This window comes from Rattus rattus, chromosome 17, assembly GCF_011064425.1.
Source record: "Rattus rattus isolate New Zealand chromosome 17, Rrattus_CSIRO_v1, whole genome shotgun sequence".
Taxonomy (NCBI): Eukaryota; Metazoa; Chordata; class Mammalia; order Rodentia; family Muridae; genus Rattus; species Rattus rattus.
In genome coordinates, this window is record NC_046170.1 from 13,256,696 (window position 1) to 13,279,561 (window position 22,866).

A 22,866-nucleotide genomic window follows, 5' to 3' on the forward strand; every position below is an offset into this window, starting at 1 on the left:
GCAGAGTCATGGAAAAAGGGTGGAGAGGGTTAGAAGAAGAAAAGCAGTAAGATGCTCTGCTCTTGTCTCTCCCAAGAGTGAAGGAGACAGTGTTAATTCCAGGAACTTTTAGACTCAAAAATAATCCATAAAATAATCCCTAGCTGCTATTTATAAGTGTGGTTGATTTTTATAATAACAATGAAAAAAATACCCCACAGATCTGAAAGAAATCAAACCAAGTACTCAGGAAACAGAGACTCTGGGTTTCTATTTCAGGCCTGTAGTCACTGCTGCCTTGGTTGTGGGAATGGTTTCATCAAGTGTATGTGGGAGCACTGGAAACAGGAATGTGACCATACTTCATGTCCCAAGAACAACCTTTTACCTCATTACCAGTATTATCTTGTCTCAAAATTTAGATTTAGTCATTGTTGTGTATTTTTGAGGAAATAAATAACATAAAAAAGATTTTATTAAAGGACATTTTCTTTTCTTTTTTTTTTTTTTTTCCGGAGGTGGGGACTGAACCCAGGGCCTTGCGCTTGCTAGGCAAGCGCTCTACCACTGAGCTAAATCCCCAACCCCCAGACATTTTCTTTTTAATGTGTAATTCTTTCTCCATTTCTGGAGGAAATCTGATATTCTTTATATCTGACAATCAACATTTTTAACTCAAAAATTCCTATTTGAATTAAAGAATGATGCACAATGACACATCACTATAGATCTACAAGGAACAAACAAGTTATCGAAACAAAAAAAATCCATATTATCTTTTCTTTAGGACAATTGATTTTCTCTCATTTGTGTCTCACGGCCTCTTAGCCATGTAACCTTGTATATAGGTTCCTATAATCTTAAGAAGTGAATTTAGTGTCAATCCTACTTAGCAAAGAAGCTTTCTACATAAAAGATTTTATTTTACATTTGTAGGGGTTAAACTGTTTTAAGTAAAGCAAGCACATACTTACTCCATAATCAGTGGTTGGTCATGAAAAGTCCTATTGAGTATGGTCATGTTTTTAGGATCTGTAAGAAAAGGATATACGCATGTATGTGTGTGTATGTACAGAAACGCACACACAGAGACACACCAATATGAAAAGCTGGGCATTTCATATTTTTGTTCTTATATTCAAAGTACTCTTTTATTCTTTACAAGGTTGACCTCTAATATCCTGTAATAGTTATCACCAAGGAGACATCAAAAGCTTCATTTAATGATAAAACAATGAAAGAATTCACTTTATACTGAAGATTCAGTTCATAGTTTCATTTGAGTTTGCCATCTAAAGATCTTTCAGCTGATTTTTTTTCTGTACAATTTGGTAATCAACAATCTTTCAGTGCAGACAAAGCAAGTATGTCCAAGATTACCCCAACTCTGCCATATGCATGTTTTATTTATAAGCGCACCTGCACATGGTATTCTTGTAAATATTTAAAGGGTAAGTGGATTAGTAAGATTGTTGTCTGAGTCCCCAAATGTTGTCAGAAAGCATACTGGCATTTTCTGTCTACCTCAGGTTGTCATTTGCCTTTTCAGATAGGAGTTCAAATCCAGGAACGGACAGATACAGCAGATTGACTCACTACCTATGCTTTGTGTATTTTTCTGGAATGGGAAAACTAGAAAGCAGAAAGGAGGAGGGCTTGCCAGGTCCACTGGCATTTGCAATTGGAGCTAAATGTAAGCCATGATAACTAGGCAGACTAGTTTTCGCAAGCACGTGAGGTGAGGCAATGTCTTTATGTCTACTGCATCTGTCTGTCTTTGTGTTTCACACTAAATTTGGCAGTATTAAGAGGCCCAGTGCACCATCCATTTGCTGATGACACTTAGCAGAAGTAGCATCCTATGGAGCAGCTGCTGTGCATGTGGCCACTTCTCATAGCTAAGGACACAGTGCCTTCTTAAGGTCACTGAGGACTGTCCCTGCAAAGCTCTGAAGTTTGCTCTTTTTGTTCTGAGATAAAAGTCCCACATTTAACTCTGGAAGACTCAGAGAGATCCACCTGTCTGCCGCCCAAGTGTCACCAGACTAGGCTTGAAGTTAATTCTTTAGTCACTCCAACAAGTCTAAAAGCTTAAAGTATTTCTTTTTCAAGAGATCAAGAATGGAATTTGTTTTCTGGAAAGGACTAGTTTATGTTGCAAAATAAAAATGAACTGTCAAGAAGTTTTTACTAGTATGCAAGAACAGAATATTTAATTGTTTTAAGAAAAATAACCATTACATTTTTATTAAGAATATCAGCTAATAATAAATAGTGATAATTTTAAAACTCACCTAATGTTTGATTTTGTCCCCAGAAGATAACAGCTCCTAATTCATTGTTGCTATGATTTTGGGGAAAATATGTGAGCAGGACATCCATTTGTGAGTCCCCATCATAATCACCAGGGACGACACTTGTTACCAATGCACTGAAATTCCTAACGGAAATAAGAATTTTAAAAATATCAGAAAAATTACATCTTGACCATGCAAAATAATTTCAACTCAAAACTCAAGATTTAATAGAATTAATGTAATATGTCTTTTGCATTTAATGACCTTTTGTGTATATAGAGCCTTCTGATCTACAGAAGAATTCATAATGAATAGAACATAGAGTAGCTTTATATAGTACCATAAATCTGAACTATATCAATAGAAAAATCTGTTTATGTTCACGCACTGGCTCGGTGGGAGACTGCCTGTGTAGTACAGGTGAGGCTTTGGGTTTGACCTCCAGTATCACTCAAACATAAGCAAAAGGAACATGGGGCTGGAGAGATGGTTTAGTAATTAGGAACACATGCTGCTCTTCCAGAAGACAGGAGTCCTGTTCCAGCACTTACAAGGTGGCTCACAGCAGTAACTTTAGTTCCAGGGGGAGTCAATACCGTTCTAACCTCTGAGAGCTGTGTGCATGTGGTACACATGCAGATAATCAGGTACATGCACATACATATGAAAAATATTTAAGAAAATAAATACAAAACCACAGTGTAAAAATTTATTTTAAAACACTGAAATAAATACCAAGGGTTAAAAATGGTTGGATCCAAGAGAAAACACTAGACTACAGAAGTCAAAAGACAATTATTTTTATTTTTAAAACACAGAGGATTGAAGAAATGGTTCATTGATTAAGAGAATGTACTGCTTTTGCAAAGAACAGGAGTTTGCTTCCCAGCACCATGAAAGGAAGGCAACTAACAAACACATGTTATTCCAGAGCACACAGACAGATAGACAGACTTAAATCCTTAAAAATTAAAATAGCAATTTCTACATTTTAACAATACTTTACTGAGTCCTCTCCTCAACAGTGATTAAAAATAGTTCATATCATTAGGGTCAATGTTTCATGTATTGCCAACCATAAAAAAGAAACAATAAGAACTATTATTTAAATAACATTTTAAAAATTAATCTGAAAAGCTTGTGTAGAGGTTTAAATAGATATGGCCCCCCATAGACTCGTGTTTGAATGCTTGGCCCACAAGGAGAGGCACTATTAGGAGGTATGGCCTTGTTGGAGGAAGTGTGTCATTGCGAGGCCAGGCTTTGAGGTCTCTGATGCAAAAGCTATGTCCAGTGTGGCTCACATATTCCTTCTGATGCCTGGGGATCAAGATGTAGAACTCTCAGCTCCTCCAGCACCATGTCTGCCTGCATGCTGCCATGCTTCCAGCTATGATGATAATGGACTTAACTTCTAAAACTGTAAACCAGCCACAACTAAGTGTGTCCTTTATAAGAGAGGCCATGGTCACAGTGTCTCTTCACAGCAATGAAAGCCTAAATAAAGCAGCTTGATTTCAATTCTGTCAAGATCAGTATTTAAAACTCATCATTTGATCCAAAGGGAAAACAAAGAGGACAGAGGCCATTGACCTATCCTTCACATGTAAAACATCTTCAAGACGATGAGATTTCTATGAGTGATCTGCTTCCACAGGAACAGTCAGGACAAGACGTAGCATATTAGATTGTAAGGGGCTGTAGGGTGTTCACATAGAACAGACCTGGAACCACCAAAATTTATGTTTGTAAGGGGGAGTATTTTTAAATTTTATTTTCAATGTTTCCCTTTATAAAATTATATTTTATTTATTTGTATGTTAGTATTGTGTGTATATGTATGCATGCAAGTACATGCTGATGACGCCATTGTGTATAAATGGAGGTAAGAGGACCGTTTATTGGAGTCAGTTTTCTTCTTCCACCATGAGGTTTCTGGGAGTCCAGCTTAGTGATCACACGTGGAGGTAAGTGCCATCCTACCAATCCTCACCATGTTTAACTAATTTATTTAGGTTTAAAAAATTGTTTATTGGGGCTGGGGATTTAGCTCAGTGGTAGAGCGCTTACCTAGGAAACACAAGGCCCTGTGTTTGGTCCCCAGCTCCGAAAAAGAGAAACCAAAAAAAAAAAAAAAATTGTTTATTACTCAGACCTCAGAAGTAGGAATTTTGTGTCACAAACCACAGCTGAACATGACTGACTTCAAATACAACCCATGCTACTGCATATTCATAACATAATAAGGATATTATACTTACTTCAAGGACACCTTCACCTTGGGTTTAAAATAGGGTGCACTCTGATCTGCCAAAAAGACGATTAAGTCATTTCCTAAAAGGAACAAATAAATGATTTTAGAAAAATAGTCAGTGCTTAAAAACTTCCTAGGTACTGTTTCTATAAGAAAGTTTTTATTTGAATTTAGTCAGACAGCATTGCCAAGAACACTCATCCAAATCAAATGGAACATGGGAAAAGTATGGAAAAGCACACTTGTACGAGGCAATGTAACCCCATGGGATTCCATTAAGGGGCAGAGGGCATAATTTAAAACAACCATCCATATAATGAACACACTCTAAACTATACTATTCTATTGTGAGTACGAAACCCAGGTTTGATCTACAGCAATACAGAAGACACACGTACACACACACACACACACACACACACACACACACACACACTCCCTTATTTATACTGTGCTACTTTTAAGTCTTGTGTTCTCCACAACCAGTCAGGTCTCCCTTATATGAGGCTAGTTATTTCATTATACAGATCGTCACACCAATGATGCAGGAATTCCTACTACAATGTCTACTCACAAGTGACAAGGATATAATTCAACACATAAGCAGAAGCAGAGCCCTCCAAACTTTCTCCCCTTTGCTTGCTGTAGCTCTGTTCTCCACGTGGATGGGTCCGTGGAATTCAATTAATGCTCACTGGGACAGACTTTCAAAAATGCTTAACCAAACACAGGATACCTTCAAAGTTAAGGAGAATCTCTGTATCCAGTTTGGATAATTAGCTATAGGCTTAGAGTAGTCTTGCAATAAGGGTATTCATTCAAACAGAGGGAAAACCATACAGGTCTTTAAAGAGGTTCCCAGGAACCAGACAGGGCCCTCAGAAGACCTCGTCAGGATGTTGTCACTCAGCTCATGGCCTTGGTCCATAGACACCTACTGAAGCCTTTGTCAGCATCAGATTTTTTTTTTTTAAAAAAGGTTTAACGTGGTTAATGAACTTTCAATGGCAAGTCGTCAAAAAGAGATGTGCAAGACTGCAGTGATAAAATGATGGGGACGACAGTAGCAATGAGGAAGGGCCAGATGTACACTAAAGACCAGACACCTCACACTGGAGAGGTCAGTAGTTCGAGAATGTATGGGCAAGGAGGCATTGCATCAGTCGTTAACAACAGGTGCTTGTGTGAGTTGTGGAGAATTTGGGGCCTTAGGAGGGCACAGTACCTTTAAAGACTGACAAAAGGAAGGGCAGAGGAGTTGAGTAAATGGGAGAGAGGCAGTGCATCTCTCATAAGAAACTGTCAAGTTGCATCGTTCCTGATCAAGGGGGCGAAACATTGGAAGAAAGACGGGAAAGCAAACACAGAGGCCAGAAACCAAGGTTCTTAGGAATCTGGAAGAATTTTGGCAGGCAGGTGTTTATAGAGGTTTCTAGAAGAGAAGTTGATGTGTTTTTAAGAGTTGGGCTGATGGTCAAACCGCGGGGTTACTGGGCCAAGACCCAGGGTTGATTAAACACAGGGGAACGCTGTCATGGTACTGAAGATAAAGGGAAAGCCAGAAGAGTGGGAAATGCTAGAGGGAGGGTAACAGGAAGAAGGGGGCGTGGGGACACCGGGAGGGGCAAACAGAAAGGAGGGGCGGCAAGCACTGACTTTCCCGCAGCACGAAGAGGTCCGTCTGTTTGTCGGAGTTGAGGTCACCGAAGGCCGCCAGGGTGCCCCAGGCCTCACCCCCAAAGAGCTCGGCCGTGACATTGTGTAGAGCCTGTGCCGGAGCAGGCCCAACGCTCAGCAGCGCGAGTCCCAAGAACAGCGGCGCCAGCACCGCCCTGGCGCTAGGCAGCAGGCCTGCCGCCATGGCGCCTTCGGCCCGGCCGGCCTCCGCCGCGCTTGACGGCAGCCGCAAAGCACCGTGCAACCGGCCGACCGAGAAAAGACTCGGGGTGCGGGCTTACGGGCAGCCCCTCGTTGTACTCTCACGCTGCCCTGGGGCTGTTTCTCCGACGACCCAGAGACCAAGGAGTTAGGGCGACGTCTGCCTGAGAGAGCTCACTTCCGGCTGGCTTGCCTCCCGACAGTGTCGCGCGAGGGGGCGGGGCCGGGCCGGCTGTGCTGACTGGCAGCCGGGGTGGTGGGCACTGTGCAATGGCGGGGGAAGAGGGACTCATGTCTGAAGTAAGCTGGAAGCTCTTGGAACGACGAGCCCGGGCCAAGCGCTCAGGTTTGACTGCCTGTGACAACAACTTTCCTCCTGCTGGGTACAGGGGGTGGTGCTCTTCTGCAAGTCCCCTGGAGGGAGGCAGGTGGGATCTATCCTGGGGATCAACTTGTGTCCTTAAGTTGTCTTCATAAAGCAGGTGTCCCTTGCTGCCCTGGTCTTGTCCCTCTTGGTCCCCGTTCCCCACCCCCTGCACTTCCCTTGTTTAGAAAACTTCTGTGTTTCTCTCCTAAGTTATTTTCTCTCCAAAGTTAGTGGCAAGCTGACTTCTCCAGAAACTTACCCCAGTAAGTCATCTAGTGACAAGTTCTTTGGAACCTGAACTCTCTTACTCTGAAAAACGTAGACCTTTATTTTTAGCGAGGTCCTAAGGAGCTGGCGACTACTCATGTTTTATATGTCCCCTTCACTTTTCCTCAGTAACTTTTAGCCGCAGCTAGTTCTGTGTGAGAAATTGAGGAAGACGGTTTATGCCACAAGTTAAGTTAGTGCACAGTTACGGTTCAGAAGGAAATTGGCCTCTTCTCCAGCCAAGTGGTCCCAGCACCTCTAGTTTCCAGTTGTGGTTCCCAACCACGGAGGTCAGAGATGCCAACAGTCCGAGTGTCCTGAACTGACTTGTTCAAATTGCAAAGTCACACTGGCGTTTTAAAAGTTAGTACTCCTGGTTAACTACTCCCCGGATAGCCAGCATTGAAACGGCCACTTTTGAAACTGGACATAATCTTGAGCAAAAAGTTTGTCCTTAAACACAAGAAGTGGTGGAATGAGAAATCTTCTAACAAGACCTTTCTCTTGTCAAAGATTGAGGAAGGATCGTAGGAAGTACTGTATTTGTTAAAGTATTGCCATTTTCATTCCGCTTTAAATCTTAATTTTTTGTGTGTGTTTATTTACTTAATACTTAGGGTTGTAGTGGAACAATCACATGAAAAGTAAGAGAAATTTTCAAAAAGCAGTTGACTCAAGTTCAGAGTCAGTACAATTTTTTTTGAAACAGTCTTGGAGTTATTTGTTGCTTGTATTTTTTTTTTTTTTTTTGTCATATAGAAATATTGAGTTGGTTACTAACTATGTTTCTGTGGGACTATAGAAAGTGTTATTAGGTTGTTCTGGGCAAAGAGAATAAGTAGGTTCTGCCAGGGACTTAAACAATCCCCCCGCTCCGTTCCCCCCAACATGTATTTTTGCAATGCAGTTCTTTTAGTAATCCTATAGAGTCTGTTTTCCCCTTCAAGTCTTTGTTTTCCTCAAATACATGTTACAGCAGCAAGCTTTGAAAACCTTACATTTCTTAATAGGGTAAATTCTGTCTTATTTTACTATTTTTGAATGCAGTGTCAGCTGCAGTGGTGCCAAGATACTGTCCAAATGTTGCCGTATGGTTACATGATAAGAGTAAAATTTAGATAGATTAAAAAAAAAACAAAAAACCAAAACGATAGTAGTTGAGGCAAATCTTTAAAATTAGTAGTTATGCTTGCAGTTTCTAGTTTTTTTGACTCTGAAAAATACAGATGGTAAACCTTGAGCCATATCATTAACTTCCTGCTTGTAACAGAGAATTAATTGGATTCTGTTTACAACTTTTAGAAGAATATAGAAACAGTCTTGTTTGAAACATGAATTAATCTGCTTCTGGGACAGACTGCTTTTGGGTTTCTAAGCATTGTTACATAGTAGCATAACAACTTTACTGAACAATAAAGGATGCTATTAATTAAATGTTTCTTAGTAAGTGGATATTATGTTTCTGTCTATTCATGTATGCAAACTTAATTTGCCAAATAAAGGAAATCAAATTCTCGAGTCATAAAAGACAAGCTAAAATGATATAATGGTCTTTAATTGTCTTTTGCACATTGCATCATGCTAATAACTGCTCAAACATTAATCTAATGCTGATTGCTTCTAACCTTTACTAAACAGTTCTAAAATTGGTGTAGCTTAGCCTGCAATGCTTTTGATAAGAATCACCAGTTTGAAATGGCCAACTCACCTGATGCATCCTTCTCTTCACCTGCTTTGTTAAGGTCTGGTAAGTGTATAAGACCCCCAAAGGGTCAACTGATAATTTTATATTTGTTGTTTTCCAAGAGTAATGTCACTATTATATGGTATTTTTGGTTTGTTTAATTTCCCCTTTGGTGGACCCAACTGTGTGCACCATTTCAGTTACTGTTAGCTTGTTTCCATTGTGTTTTGGATATGTCTTGCGGTACCCAAGGAAAGCAAAGGGTGGAGGCCCAGTCCTGACAATGGCAAGATATTTGACCAGAAGCTGTCCTTAGTGCTTGGGAACTGCAGGTTTCAAATGGACCTGATTTTTAAATGATTTTTGTTCATTTGCTAGGTATTATAAATTGAGCTGTAGTATACATGAATATGCAAATGTCTGTAATATGGTATAAATTCCTCCGGGTACTCGCCCAGATGGTATGCTTATTCTTAGGTTTTCGACAGTCCTTAAGCCCTATTTCCAAAGTACTTTTATTAGTTTACACCCCCATTAGTAATTTATAACAGTTCCCCCCACCCCTTTTTTTTTTGTCATTTGTAATCTTGATGATGTCCGTTCTAACTGGGGTGTAATGGAATCTCAGAGTGGTTTCAGTCCACATCTCTCTGATTTCCAAGGTTGTTGATGCCTCTTTAAAGTGTTTCTTAGTCATTTGTAATTCTTCTTTTAAGAGCTCTATTCTTGTTTTGGATCCTTAGCCTAAGTTTTAATTTTTTTTTTTTTTTGAGTTTAGTGTTTTAAGTTTTTGTACATTCTAGTTAGTATTTTCTTCACGTAACTGTTTCTTTGGTTGTACAGAAAGCCTTTTAATTTGATGAGAGCCTATTGGACCACTGTTGGTATTATTTCCTCTTTTATTCTGGAAACTCTTATCCATATGTTGCAATGGACTTGGTGCTTTTTTGTCTAGCAATTCTGTGATATTGGGTCTTCTGTTGAAGTCTTTAATAGACTTGGAATCTAGTTTTGTGCTGGGTGAGATATAGGAATCTAGCTTCCTTGATCTACATGGTAATGTCCAGGTTTCCTAACCATCATTTGTTCAAGACGCTGTCTCTTGTCTAATATAGATTTTTGGCTTTTAGTGAAAATTCAGGTAACTTTAGTTGAGGGGACTTCTAGGGCTTCGATTGCCTCTTAATTCTTTTTCTTGTCTTATTGTTCTAGGTAGATTTCAATCACTATTGAATTCAAGCTTATAAGGTATTTAGAGAGTAGACATCCTTGACTTGTCCCTTATTGTAGTGGGAATGCTTTGAGTTTTTCTCTACTTACTGTGATGGTGTAGGTGTGCAGGTGTCAGATCCCTTGGGAATAGAAGTACAGATAGTGATGAGCCATCCTGTGGATGCTGGGAACCGAACCCAGGTCCTCTGGAAGAACAATCAGGGCACTTGAGCTGCTGAACCATGTCACTAGCACTGTCGGCAAGTATTTTACTGAGAGGTTTCACATCTTTGTTCATCTGGGAGATTGGTTTGTAATATTCTGGCTTGATATCAGGGTATTAGTGACTTCCTAGAAAGAGTTTGGAGGCATTCTTACCTTTTCTATTTTGTGAAATAGTTTGAATAGTATTGGTTTTCTTTGAAAGTCTGAGCGAACTCTGCAGGGAATTGTTTTGTTCCCCCCTTCCCTTCGGGAGCTACCTTATTGCTTTAAACTCATTGGCTATAGATGTGTTTACATTATTTATTTCAATTTATTGGGTCTAATTTTAGTGATTTGTGTGTATACAGAAATTTATTCATTTCTTTAGATTTCTTGGAATATAGAGATTTAAGGCATTTCCTTATGGTTTTATGAGTTTCATTGTCATTTGTTGTGATGTCTCCATGTTTCTGTATAATTTTCTTAATTTGGATTGTTTTCTCTCTTTCTGTTAAGCAAGGTTTGTCAGTCTTGTCATCTTTTGAAAGAGTCAGCTTTTCTTTTCATTGATCCCTGCCCCGCCCTCCAGCAAGGGTCTTACTGTGTATTCCTGGCTGTCCTACAGCACACCATGTAGACCATACTGACCTTGAATTCACAAAGATCTGCCTACCTCTACCCTTCAGCTGGTGGGATTAGAGGCTTACACCACCACTTCCAATCTACTGCTTTTGGGTTTAACTTGTTCCTAGTTTTCCCCCTAAGGCCTTACAGTGCATCATTAAGTTATCTAATTGAGAACTCTCATGTTTTGATGTAGGTATTAGAACTGCACTTATATTTCTTCAGTGACTGATTCAGTACTGTGTGGCTTACTACCTCTGTGTTTGTAGACTTTGCACATTTTCCCTAGCTTTGGATTATTAACTTAATTCCCTGTGATCATGTTAAATAGGATGTTATTCACTTTTCCTGTATTTGTGAAGGCTTACTTTGTATCTTGAATTTCTCATTTGCATAGAATACCTTTTTTCTTTCATTTTACCCGGAGGCAGTCTCTATCATTGGAAGTAAGATGTTTTCTTAGATCCATAAAAATGGTGGATCTTGTCTCTTAATCCAGTGTGTTAGTCTGTGTCTTCTCAGGGAGGAATTGAGACCACTGTTAACATTCAGTTGTTTTTGAAAGATGTGTGTTCCTGTCATGCTTATGTTTTTGTTGTTTTTCCCTAGGCCTCTGTTTACCTGCCTTGATATTTATTTGTCCTTGTGGTCTCTGGGGGCATTTATTCTTCTCCTGTCTCCTTATACCTTCCACTTTCCACTCTGCAGAGCTGCCTTAGCGGTCATGCATCCTTTCAGTTTGCTTTTATCATGGAAAGGATTTATTGCTATTTCACTCATAAACGATAGCCTTGCAGAGTATAGCGTTCTAGGCTGGCAGCTGTGGTCTTTCAGAACTTGGAGTGTACCTTTCTAGGCCCAGGCTCTAACAAATCAGCTGTCCTCTAGTAGGCTTGCCTTTTCACGTCTCTCGGCTCCCCTGTCTTGTAGCTTTCAGTATCCTTTCTTCATTTTGTGTTTTTGGCATCTTAACTATTGTATGTCACAGGGAATCTCTTTTATTTTCCTACCTGTTGTTTCTCTATGAGCCTCTTGTCTTTGTAAGGCATCATCTCTTTATCAAAAGTTAGGAAGCGCTCCTTTTTGATTTGACTGAAAATATTTTCTATGTCTTTGCCTTTCAATTTCTCCTTCTGTGTCCACATTTGTAGAGTCAGTTGTTTTATGGTTTCCCAAAGCATTCTCCCCCACTTATGGTACCCCAAAGCCTTCTCTCCACTTATGCATTAAACAGCTTTGATCACTTCCCATGAGTGAAAGACCGAGCCTTCTTCCTCATCCTCTAGTCCTTGTCTTCTGTCTGGGTTCATTCTGTCAGTAATGGTTTCCACTGAACTTTCTGACGGTTTGAAATTTTTCATTTTACTTCCTGTTTTCTTTAGCAGTTCTGTTATCTGCTGAATTCAGTTTTCACCTTCTTAATTGTCTTTCTTATTTCATTTTACCTATTTGTATTTTCTTGGACTTCAATTAGTTTTCTCTTGTTCTCCTTAATTTGTTCAGATGTTAGTAACCTCTTTAAATTCTTTGGACTGCTTACACTTGTTCTTTTGAACTCTCAGTGTTTGATTTTGTCTTACTTGTCCTCTTTGGGGACCATTACTACGATATTGGTACTTTTTGTGAGAAGCATACTGTCTAGTGTGTATGCGTGTGTGAACGCACACGTGTATTGCTTTTGTTTTTCTGATGAGATTTGCCTCTGGTGTAACATGGTTGTGTCATTTGCTTTTGTATTTAGCCCACTGAGTCAGAGCCTACAAACGGGAGGAGGCTGGAGGTGGGCAGGGAGGCAGGACCTGGTAGGAAGGCTGCCTCGCGGGGGTCTGCCTGGACCGCTTATACAGCAGCAGCTGAAAAGGCTGTCGAGATGGAAGAACCAGTTAGAGTGGAGGGAATGGTTTACAGCGTCCAAAAGGCCAGGTGCAGTGGTTGGGTAGGAAGGTACCGTGGGGCACATGAGAGGTCACAGAGGTCAGGGGAAAATGTTGCCTGCTTAGGTCTTCACTGGGTCTGGCCACATTTGGTAGTTCAACATGCTCCTGTTGCCATTAGGTGGGGGTGTCACAAGTATAGGGACTACCTTATCTGCTCTGTGCTCGGCCAGCTCTCACCTTGGTGGTTTTGCTAGAGTGGGCCCCAGGGGAGAGCAGTGGTCATAGGCAGTCAGGGTGTAGGCCTTCTTGTCTAGGTCTTCCCTAGCCTGGACCATGCATGGTGGTTTGTCTGGAGCTGGCTTCCAGCTCAGAGATGGATAACATTTGGTGGGCGTGGAAGGACTGCCTGTCTGTGTCAATTTTTTTATACATCTATTTTTATTATTTTTAACTATGTGCCCCTCCTCTCCAAGTATGTGACCTGCTGGCCAGCCATAGGTGTTCTATTAGGCTAGCGCTGGACGTACTGGCAGTTCAAGTCCTTGCGTGTGGGTATTAGGAACCAAATTTGGGTTATCTGCAAGAGCAGTAGGCGCTAACTATTGAACCACCCTCTTCAGCCCAGGGTGTGTGTGTGTGTGTGTGTGTGTGTGTGTGTGTGTGTGTGTGTGTGTGTGTGATGTGTTGGATCTTGGGTTGGGCTTGCATGTTCCTATGGAGGTCACAGCAAATGCGATGGAGTCTGCTTTCTCCTTTCTCCTTCCTGTGGGTTTCTGGGATGAGTACAGGCTGACAGGCATGCACACAAGTGCCTTTGTCCTCTGAGCCATCTCACTGATCCCTGCTCTTTAGTTTGTTGGTTGTTGAGTTTTTTGGTTTGTCTTAATTTTTAAGCAATAGTTCCTGTTGTTTATCTTGGCTTTCCTACTAAAGGGTGAAATTTTTAGTGACTATATTTACTCATTATTTCAGGGCGCATAGAATGCTAAAGGAAGTAGTGTTATGCTTTAACATCACTCAGAGTATTTGAAGATAGCAGACCAGAAACTCTTATTAAATCAAATGCTTCAAGAAGCCAAGTAAAAAAATACCGAACTTAAGTACTACCCATTTTACAGACTAATTCCGTCACTAATACTTTGAATATTTGCATTCTGTTAGAGTTATTTCACCAAAATCTACTGGGTTATAAAGAAGTGCATGGCATTTTGTTCGTTAAAATGATATCTCAGTTAATTTTTGTCTATAACGTGCTCATTTGGAACCTACATTGCTGGAAAGTGTGTGCTTTGCGTTATTGTGTTTCCGTGGACATTGTCTGTGCAATAGAATTCTTTGTTATGTGTTTATATCAATAATCTGAGCGAAGTGTGCCCCAGTGAGGGAATCACCCGAGTCCTGCGGCCTCGTGTCTAATAGCTGTGTTTTGTGTTGGAGTCTTCTCTCCTCCGAGTGGTTTGGTAGCCTCACCCTCCTGTTGTGTTGGGTATAACACTCATAGCCCCTCTCCTGGGCAGGCTCCTGTCCATTCCCGAAGCTTCCCTCTGGGGATGTCTTACAGTCCTGGCTTGGGGACATAATCACAGTTCCATGCTGTCAACCTCAGAAACTTAGGGACTTAGAGCAAGTCAGACTAAATTCATGGCATTGATAAAGGAAAGAACTTCAGGCCTCGGCACTTTAAAGCGATAGCTGAAGATTTTATTAAAGGTAATTTAATATAGAGTTTAAGCATGGCAGTGAGGAGGAGGGGCGGTTGGATCAAGGAAAGCAAGAAGACACACCCAAGGGAGTGGGCATGGGCTTTGGGGTGTGGCTGGTGCAGAGGCAGAAAGTGAGACATAGCTGGATGTGGGGGTGGGCTTTTCTAGGGAGGGTCACAAAGACTCACAACTCAAATGTAGGTGTGGGCTCCTCACAGGAATGTTGCAGAGAGAAAGACGTACCAAAGTGTGGGTAGGGGTTTATCCTGAGAAAGTCACAGGAAATGAAGTATGTCCAGAGGTAGGGGCTGACCTCTCAAGGAGGAGCTGGAGTTATTACCTTGACATTTGACCTCAGATTCAATTTTGCCAGGTTTCAAGTTATGTGTCCAAAAGTTTCTGAGAAACATTTTTCTTCTTTTCTCTCCTGAGGAGTGAGACTAAGACGGCTCAAAATGTCTTAGACAGTATTTTAGTTTCCCTCCTCCTTCTGTCATGAGTGGTGAATACAATGTGGGCAGCAAAGGGTTTATTTCATAGTGTATGTCACTGCGAGAAGTCAGGACAGGAACTGAAGCAGAGCAGAAGTCTGGACGCAGGAACTGAAGCAGAAGTCACAGAAGAATGGTGCTTACTGGTTTGCTTCCCGTGGCTTGCTCCGCCTGCTTTCTTATAGCACCCAGGATCACCTGCCCAAGAGTGTCACCGCTCACAATGGGCTGGGTCTCCTACACCAATCATTATTGAGAAAGTACCTGACAAACTGACCAATAAGAATCAGGAAGCATATTCTCAACTGACGCTCGTGCTCCATAGGTGACTGTCTTGTATCGTGTTGACAGAAACTAGCCACACGGATTTATAATCTGGTGGGGGAAGCAAGAAACTACTAAAGATGTTCAAAGGGTTTATTATATGTCCTCCCCGTGTATAGATGCTGCAGTGGGATTACAGGAAAAGCACAGATTGATTGGCTAGGAAGGTAAAAGCTTACGCAGTTGTTAATCATGATGGGTCAGTTCCCGTTTCCTGCTGGTAAGTTTTCAACCAGACCTCTCGCATATACCCACATTTTTCTGACTTTCTGACTTTCTGATCGCAACATCAAGGGCCCTCATGGCAACTCTGGTTTCCCATTCGTGGGGTTTTGCAGTGGCCTCCCAGGGCCTCCTTGCAATTTTACGAGTGACTTAAACAGTGAAAGAGACATTTCTCTTTGAAATCCCTTAGGATTCAATAGAGTATCTTAGGTATCAGTTACATTAGGTTTAGATCCTAGTTGGTATGTGGATTCTTCAGCTATAATCCAAGTTGGCAATGCCTCTAGATGTTTGCTTTGTTGGTCCTATAGGTTTGTGGAATTGCCCTGCTTGCTAAGATGTAGCGCTTTTGGGTGAAGGGGATTCCTTGGAGTCTTTCAGTGCATATTCATCAGTTTCAAACACGTCATGTCAGATACTGAGAAGGACCAGGTAAGCAAGGCATCTGTTGTGGTAGTAGGGGCAGGATTTCTATCAGTTTCTGAGGACTGTGTAGGGGCCAGGCCACAATAGCAATACGATGCAGGCCAGTAGCAATGACAAGTGTTCCTGACATTTGAGGGACAGGTGGAGACTACACTGTACTCATCCCAGTCTACATCCTATTATTATGGAAGGGCTGTGTGAGATTGTGTATCTTATAGTCAAGCTTCTCAGGAAAGACTGTCCAGTTGATCTGGTCCTTTGGGTATAGGGGTATAGGGGGGGGGCACCTGAGGGCAGGGCTAGGCACCTAGTTAGAGTTTGTGGGCCAGTCTTTTGGAGAATACCTACTAACAAGATCCAAGAGGCTAACTGTGCTCTTTTTCAGATGAATTACTGTGGTCTAAAGATGGGGACTTCTCCAATCGGAGATGGGGTGCCACATTAGAGTTTTCCCAGGTCTTAGCGGGATCCCGGTGGAGCAGTCTGGCAGGCTTTGGGAGGCTGAATACCTGATTGGTACAAAAATAACAAGATCCAGCAGCAGCTCGGCAGGCAGGTAGGAATTGGCTCATCGTGAACTCAGGGGGTAGGGACTGGCTAGATGAATGTCCTTGGGTGTCTTTTAAGTCCTATTCTTTTTCAGATGAATTACAATGAGCAACCTTTATGAAACTCTAGTTCTGCAATCCGGACTAAATCTTGTCACTTCTTGTCACTTCTAAAAACTACAATGTCTAAGAGTATAATTAAAACTTTCATCATTTTGATATATTATAATCCCATTTTTAACCATTCAAAAATATGCACCATCGTTTTTTAGTAAAATTTTCCTGTCATTAGTAACTCTATACAGTATTTGTAGGCCTCTTTTTTTTTTTTTTCATACAGCCTTTAAAAATTCAAGTTTTAGCTCAGGAATGAATTTTTTAAGCATACAGAGCTTGTTGCAGAGGTAAAACATACTGTTATCTGGATTCTATATAAAGATTTATCACTCAAGTTAGAGTAGACACTATACCAGACGGCTGACCTTTATCATAAATATTTTAGCTTCTTGGTATATATCAAAAACATTCCTCCCTAGTGGTTACTGTTCTTACTATATTTCTTTATGTTTTCTTCTAGCGGTTGAATCATTGAAGAACTTTGGTACAATTTTTCTGGCAGTCATAATATCGGTTTCATCGGTTCTAAAAGATTGTACATTGTATTGATAAATTGTTGTGGTTTCTTTGTGTTGGTTAAGAATCCGGCTCAGCAAATGCTGTTGCCCCTCCACTTTCCCCATCTCAGATACAAGCATGTTTGTCTCAAAGCGTCCCCAAGACCCCTCTGCCAGGGAACTGACGAGCGCCTGGCTCCTTAGTAGGGAAAGAGAAGGTCTTAATGACAGCCCAAGATTAAAAACACTGTGCATTGAGAATAACAAGGATGCAAACAATTTCCAAGAAGTTATAGTTGGTTTTGTCTCACAGAATGAAAATGCCTGTGGTGGAAAAGGGATGTGCAAGCTCATCCGAGGGGAAAAAGCTCCACGGGAAACTCAGGCTTACTGTCTCTCCTTCCATGGTTGATGTGTGCTGTAGGCTTGTTAAGATCCTCATTTGATATTTACCTTTCTCTGTGGCATTTTGTATAACAATAGCCCCCATAGATGTGTGCATAGTCACTAGGGAGTGGCTCTGTTTGAAAAGATTAGAAGGATTAGGAGGTGTGCCCTGAAGGAAGTGTGCCCTGGGTGTGCTTTCTTCCCTGTTACCTGCTGATCAGGATGTAGAACTCTAAGATACTCTGTAGCACTGTTTATGCCTGCGTGCAGCCTTGCTCCTTGGTGTGATAATAATGAGTTAAACCTCTGAAACTGCAAGCCAGCCCCAATCAAATGTTTCCTTTTATAAAAGTTGGCTTGGTCCTGATGTCCCTTCACAACAATAGAGCAGTAACTAAGCTAGCCATTGGGTTACCCGAGCCGTGCCTGGGTACTCCTCCTCTGAGGATGTTCTGCTCTTTCCTGCTTTCATCCGCCCTGTGCCTTCTGCTTACTACATGGATACTCAGTCATTCAGAACTGAAACCGCAGATGTCTTAGTAGGCGAGAACACTGATGGTTGTAGTGTAGCTCATAAGCCCACCGAAAGGCATGAATCCAGCTTGATGATCTAATTTCCTTCTACAAGGTGTTTTAAAATTAGGGTTTCAGCTTTTAGGCCAATTTACTGGTTTTTGTAATTAACATCGGAAGTTTTAATGCTGATTTAGAGTGATTTTAGTCTAATTTCTCTGTTCTGTGACTGTTGTGTTCATCTGAATAACTAAATGGCAGTTATGACATCAGTAGTTAAGGAGTCTCCAGAGTAGCTCAGTGGGTCTTGCTGCACAGGTGAGACCTGCCCTCCATCTTTGGAACCGTTTAAGAGTGGAAGGAGAGACCTGATTCTGTGGAGCTGGCTTCTGACCTCCACACATTTGCTGTGGCACTTAATGTCTGCACACACATGCAAAATATTCACAAGAAGGATTATACTTCTAAATGTAATGTATTTGTTAATTTCAAATGTTTTAATATGTTTATTGATATATTTTAAGGATAGATATTTTGCCATATTTCCAGTATTAGCCTTTGCGTGACAAATATATAACTAAAGTCTTGTCGTCTTAATGTTGGTGACTTTCTCGTCTGCTTCCTTCTTGCTTTGTTGACTGTGAGCCTAGCCTCTTATGGTGAGTCACCTCCAACCCTGTTTCCTTCCTTCTTAAACAAAAAGTATCGTGTGAGCAGGTGAGCATACTGTTGCTCGATGACTCTAGGAGCACTAAATGACCCTGCTGGACTTAGCAGTTCAGGGCTATAGTTTCTGTTAGGCTTCATCTGGACAAGCATTGTAAGACAGCTCAGGATCTAGAGAAAAATCTGCTGAGAATCTCAGGGCTCAGTGACGATAGGAGATACATGCATGCCTGTGGGCTGTGGCTGACTTCCTTTCAGATCTGCACACTGGTGCTTTATCTTCCAGTGCTTTAAACTGTATCTTCCTCTGAATTTTTAAAGTCTTATTTAAACATAATTTCATTGGTATCCTGGTTAAGTATTGATCGAGATCACCAATTGTTTGTGCTTTTCCAGGAGTTTTTAAATTCAAATCTGACCCCTCTTAAACATAGCTTGTTTAAGTGCATTAATTTTTAAATGTTAAGGCTTTTACTTTTTATTTCTGTTAAGTTGCTTTTAAGTGGTTCAGTGATAACAAAGATGTTTCATGTTAAACATTATTAATTAAGGGATATTTAAAGTTTGAACTTATTTTCTCATTTAAATACTTGTGATGATAAGTATCTATGCTTTGTGGACTTTTTTTATGGGAATTTAAAATACTTTTTGTTAATTTTTTCTAACTCTTTAGGTATTATTCTTTGGTTATATAATTTCATTTTCGTGAAAATATACAGTGAAGCCCAATTAGTTACTGTCTTGATTCTAATTTTCAATAGACATTCAGCTTCCATTATAGTTGTGTGTTGATGGCTAGAGAATTGTAAAAAATCTTAGCCGAGCGTGAGGTTAATCACTATAATTTGAAAGAATAAAAAGCGATTTAAGGCTTAGAATTTTTCAGCACATCATCCTGTGTTGTAGTATTTAATTATTTAATCTCAGTTGGTGGTTTCTATCCCACCTTTTATCATTCAGTTCCTAAAGAGGCAACCTTTGTTACAATAAGTCTCAGTCAGCACTAGAGCTGGGCAGAGATCTACCCTCTGAGCCATTGGCGTTAGAATCTACATCCCTGTCAACAACCCGAACTATAACTTGTGTTCCATCTGGGCGGCTGTTAACTCCAGCTGGTCAGCCCCCATGGCCATGTTTTCATAACTCTCCCACCCCATGGTGCCTTTCCTCTCCACCTCTCTTTCCTTGTGATCTCAGATCCCAAGCCGGGGGACTCAAACCCTGCCTATCTTCTCTTCTGTCCAGCTGTTGGCATCTTTATTCACCAATCAGGAATAACTTGGGGGCCAAGGTGACATAGCATCACTTGAGTAAGAGCTGATTCTCTCCTGCCTGGGGGACCAGGCCTTGGGGCCAGTGTTTAGCATTACAACACATAGCCGGAGACCAAACCTCAACTGTCCTGTTCTTAGTTACTGTAACACGTTAATGATGTCATTCCTACCAGCCTCACGTAATTTACAACCCCCTGTTTTCTTTCCTTTGTTTGTATTTAAGTTTTTCCTTTCCTTTGCATCTTTGATGTCACTGTCTTAGTTCACGATTATTTTGACCAGAAATGGACCTTTATTTCCAGGACTCAGTTTTTCTTGTCATTCTTTACTACCGACCGGTTTCTCTTTCAGCGTGGCTCATTCAGCAGCCTGGCCCTCCGTTAGTCAAGGGGAGATGTAAACGTGTAACCCGCTGCTTAGTGCCTTCCGGCCTCATACTTCCGGATGCTTTCCCGGTACTTTCTCCTCCGGCTTCTGCACCTTTATCGTGAGGTTCCTTGTGTATTAAATTACCTTCCTCTGAAAGTTCAATACACACCATAATCTTCCTTCTGCTCCAGTGGTTGGTCTCCCGTGTTTCTCGTAGCACGTTCTCTACACCCTGGCTCTCAGTTTTGACTTGTTTCCATGATGGTTTGTACATGATCCTGCTCTCTTGTCATTGCATTGCTTTTAGGCAACACTCACATGGTTTCTTTATTAGGCTGTGAAATCCTTCAGGATTAGGGCATAGATCCATTACACATTTGCATCACATCAATAATGTATAAATAATCATTTAACTTTTTTATTTGTTGGTTTATTTATTTATTTATTTATTTTTTAAGTTTGAGTAAGAAAATATATCTTAAGTAAAAGTATGTTTTTCCCATTAGTTATGACGAAAAATTTCCAAGGTCAGGTTTAAAAAAGATATGTAGGGGTTATTGGGTATGTCAGTGGATAAAGTGTGTGATTTACCAAGATACAGTCCTAAGTGCAGAGCCCCAGTACCCACATAAAAGCTGAAGTCAGTGCTGTGTCCCTGTGACACCAGTGCTGATCACAAGGAGACACCTGGAACCCTGGAGCTCACTGCCAGCCATTCTGGCTGAATCCCTGAAGGCCACGTTCATTCCGAAACCCTGTTTGAAAACCTAAGACAGAGAGCAGTTGATGGAGAGAAAGACATCTCCAGTATCCATCTCTGGCCTCCCACACAGGTGCTGGCACATACGCATGTGCACTCATTCAAACTCACCTACCAACCCACATGAGCACATATGTCACACACGCACATGCCCTTCCATTGATGGGAAATAAAAGTCAGTGTGTCCTAGGCCAAACTGTATGGCTGTCATGACTTTCCCCCTTGCTTAAAATGTTAAACAATCGTGTCTGTTTTGTTTCCCTCAGAGGGAAAGTGGAAGAAACCTTAGACTAGTTATTAACATGGTTATCCAAACTCATCACTAGTAGCTTTTTCGGTTCATAAAGTGGTCAGAACTATTTGATAGGCCTTGTCTGGCATAGGGCAGACTTCCCCTAAAATAACAAGAATTTGGACATGACATTTTAGTATAATGATACTTTTCAGTGAGGTGGGGAAAATTAGCACCCTAAATCTTGTGGTCTAGACAGCTTCATCTTACCTCATCCTGAAATATGCTATTATGTGAAATCTGGTTCTGGAAAAGCCTTCGTCACAATGCTAAATAAATGCTAAGTGGAGAAGAACTGTGTGTTCATGTTAGACTTCTTTAAATCTGACTTTAGAATCCTTTTATACGTAACTTCTGGAAGGCAGCTCTTACTGTGTGTTGTCCCTTAATTTTTCTGAAATGGAAATAACATGGACTAAAATCTCAGTAACGGTGAGACTTCTCAAGTAAAATGGTAGCAGAAATAGTAAAGACCAGAACTGGCTGAGGAAATGCGTTACTATTCCAAGGATGACTGTGGTAAGAGCAGTGTTGCCCTGGAAGCAGCATATATATATTGCTGCTGTTAGAAAAGAAGTTTCCAGTGTTGAAAGAAACACAGGTACAGAGCAAAAGTAACCTAGCAGGCCTGTTTTTGTGTGTGTGTGTGTGTGTGTGTGTGTGTGTGTGTGTAAGAAGCTCTTTCATTCAAACCCGAGGGGCAGGCACTGGGGTGGAAAGTGCCCTCAGTTTTAAATCTGATGCAGCTGTCTCTGTGTCTCTGTTCATGTATACTGGCATGGTGGTGGGGAAGGGTCTGAGAGTGACGTGTCAGAAGTGCGCAGGACTGCACAGCAGGCACACCTGTGAGGGGTGTGTAAGGTGGAAAAGTTTATGAGAATTATGAACAATTGGAAGGCTAGCCATCTTTAACAGAAAAAAAAAGTTTCTCACACTGTGATTCTATTATTTTTATAATTACACATAGGACACTTTCAGAAGACAGAGATGATGGCTTTCTTCGTCTTTGTTTATCTTTTCCTGGAAACAGAAATAAGCCATGTTCCAATGTGTAAGTTGTAGCTGTTCTGCCTGCTGGCAGTATGACTGTGAAAAATCCCCAAAACCGTCACTGTCAGTCTTTAAAATGGCAATAATGGTATCCACTTGTTAGGATTACAAGAGGATTAAATGAAATCAAAATTACAAAGCTCTTTATACAATATTTTCCTTATGGTAACTGCTCAAATAATGTCATTTACTTTCAGAATGAGACTGGTAGTAATGAGGCTGGATAAAAATGGTAGAAAATTAAGGGTCATGGGATGAGAAAGGAGCGCTGGAGTCCAGCGTGAGTGTTCTGCTGATGGAGTCACACCTCGGAGAGGAAAGCTGCCCACAGACTGTCTCCTGGAGCTCTCCACGTTTGCGCAGGGCCAGAATGACTTATGACCTTTAAGGTTTAGCAGTGATCTCAGATTTTGAAAGCCATCTGTGTGCACTTAGAGCCAGAACGACTTGTGACCTTTTAGCTGTAGCACTCTTCTCAGATTCCTAAAGCCATATGTGCCACCCTCTGCCCAGACTGATGGACCTTGACCCTGCTCTCTCCTTCATCAATGCTGGCAACATCATCGTGACCTTTTAATCTT

General features: G+C 41.1%; 2 protein-coding genes across 6 annotated transcripts in view; one reads left to right on the forward strand and one right to left on the reverse strand.

Moving 5' to 3' along the window:
* Positions 1-6,613, reverse strand: part of Itfg1 (integrin alpha FG-GAP repeat containing 1) — a 71,921-nt gene extending 65,308 nt beyond the window's left edge. The window contains exons 1-4 of the mRNA XM_032888122.1: positions 6,187-6,613; positions 4,538-4,610; positions 2,274-2,419; positions 954-1,011 (exon numbers count right to left, since the gene is read on the reverse strand). Of these exons, the coding sequence (XP_032744013.1) occupies positions 954-1,011; positions 2,274-2,419; positions 4,538-4,610; positions 6,187-6,391 (482 nt within the window). The 5' untranslated portion in view covers positions 6,392-6,613. The remainder of the gene's footprint in view (positions 1-953; positions 1,012-2,273; positions 2,420-4,537; positions 4,611-6,186) is intronic.
* Positions 6,614-6,629: 16 nt separating this feature from the next.
* Positions 6,630-22,866, forward strand: part of Phkb (phosphorylase kinase regulatory subunit beta) — a 175,650-nt gene continuing 159,413 nt past the window's right edge. For 2 of the 5 annotated variants that reach the window (XM_032887768.1, XM_032887769.1), the window contains exon 1: positions 6,631-6,754. In XM_032887768.1, the coding sequence (XP_032743659.1) occupies positions 6,679-6,754 (76 nt within the window). In that variant the 5' untranslated portion in view covers positions 6,631-6,678. Of the gene's footprint in view, positions 6,755-8,680; positions 8,790-22,866 lie in introns of all 5 variants that reach the window. The other 3 variants (XM_032887766.1, XM_032887765.1, XM_032887767.1) reach the window with 3 other exon arrangements.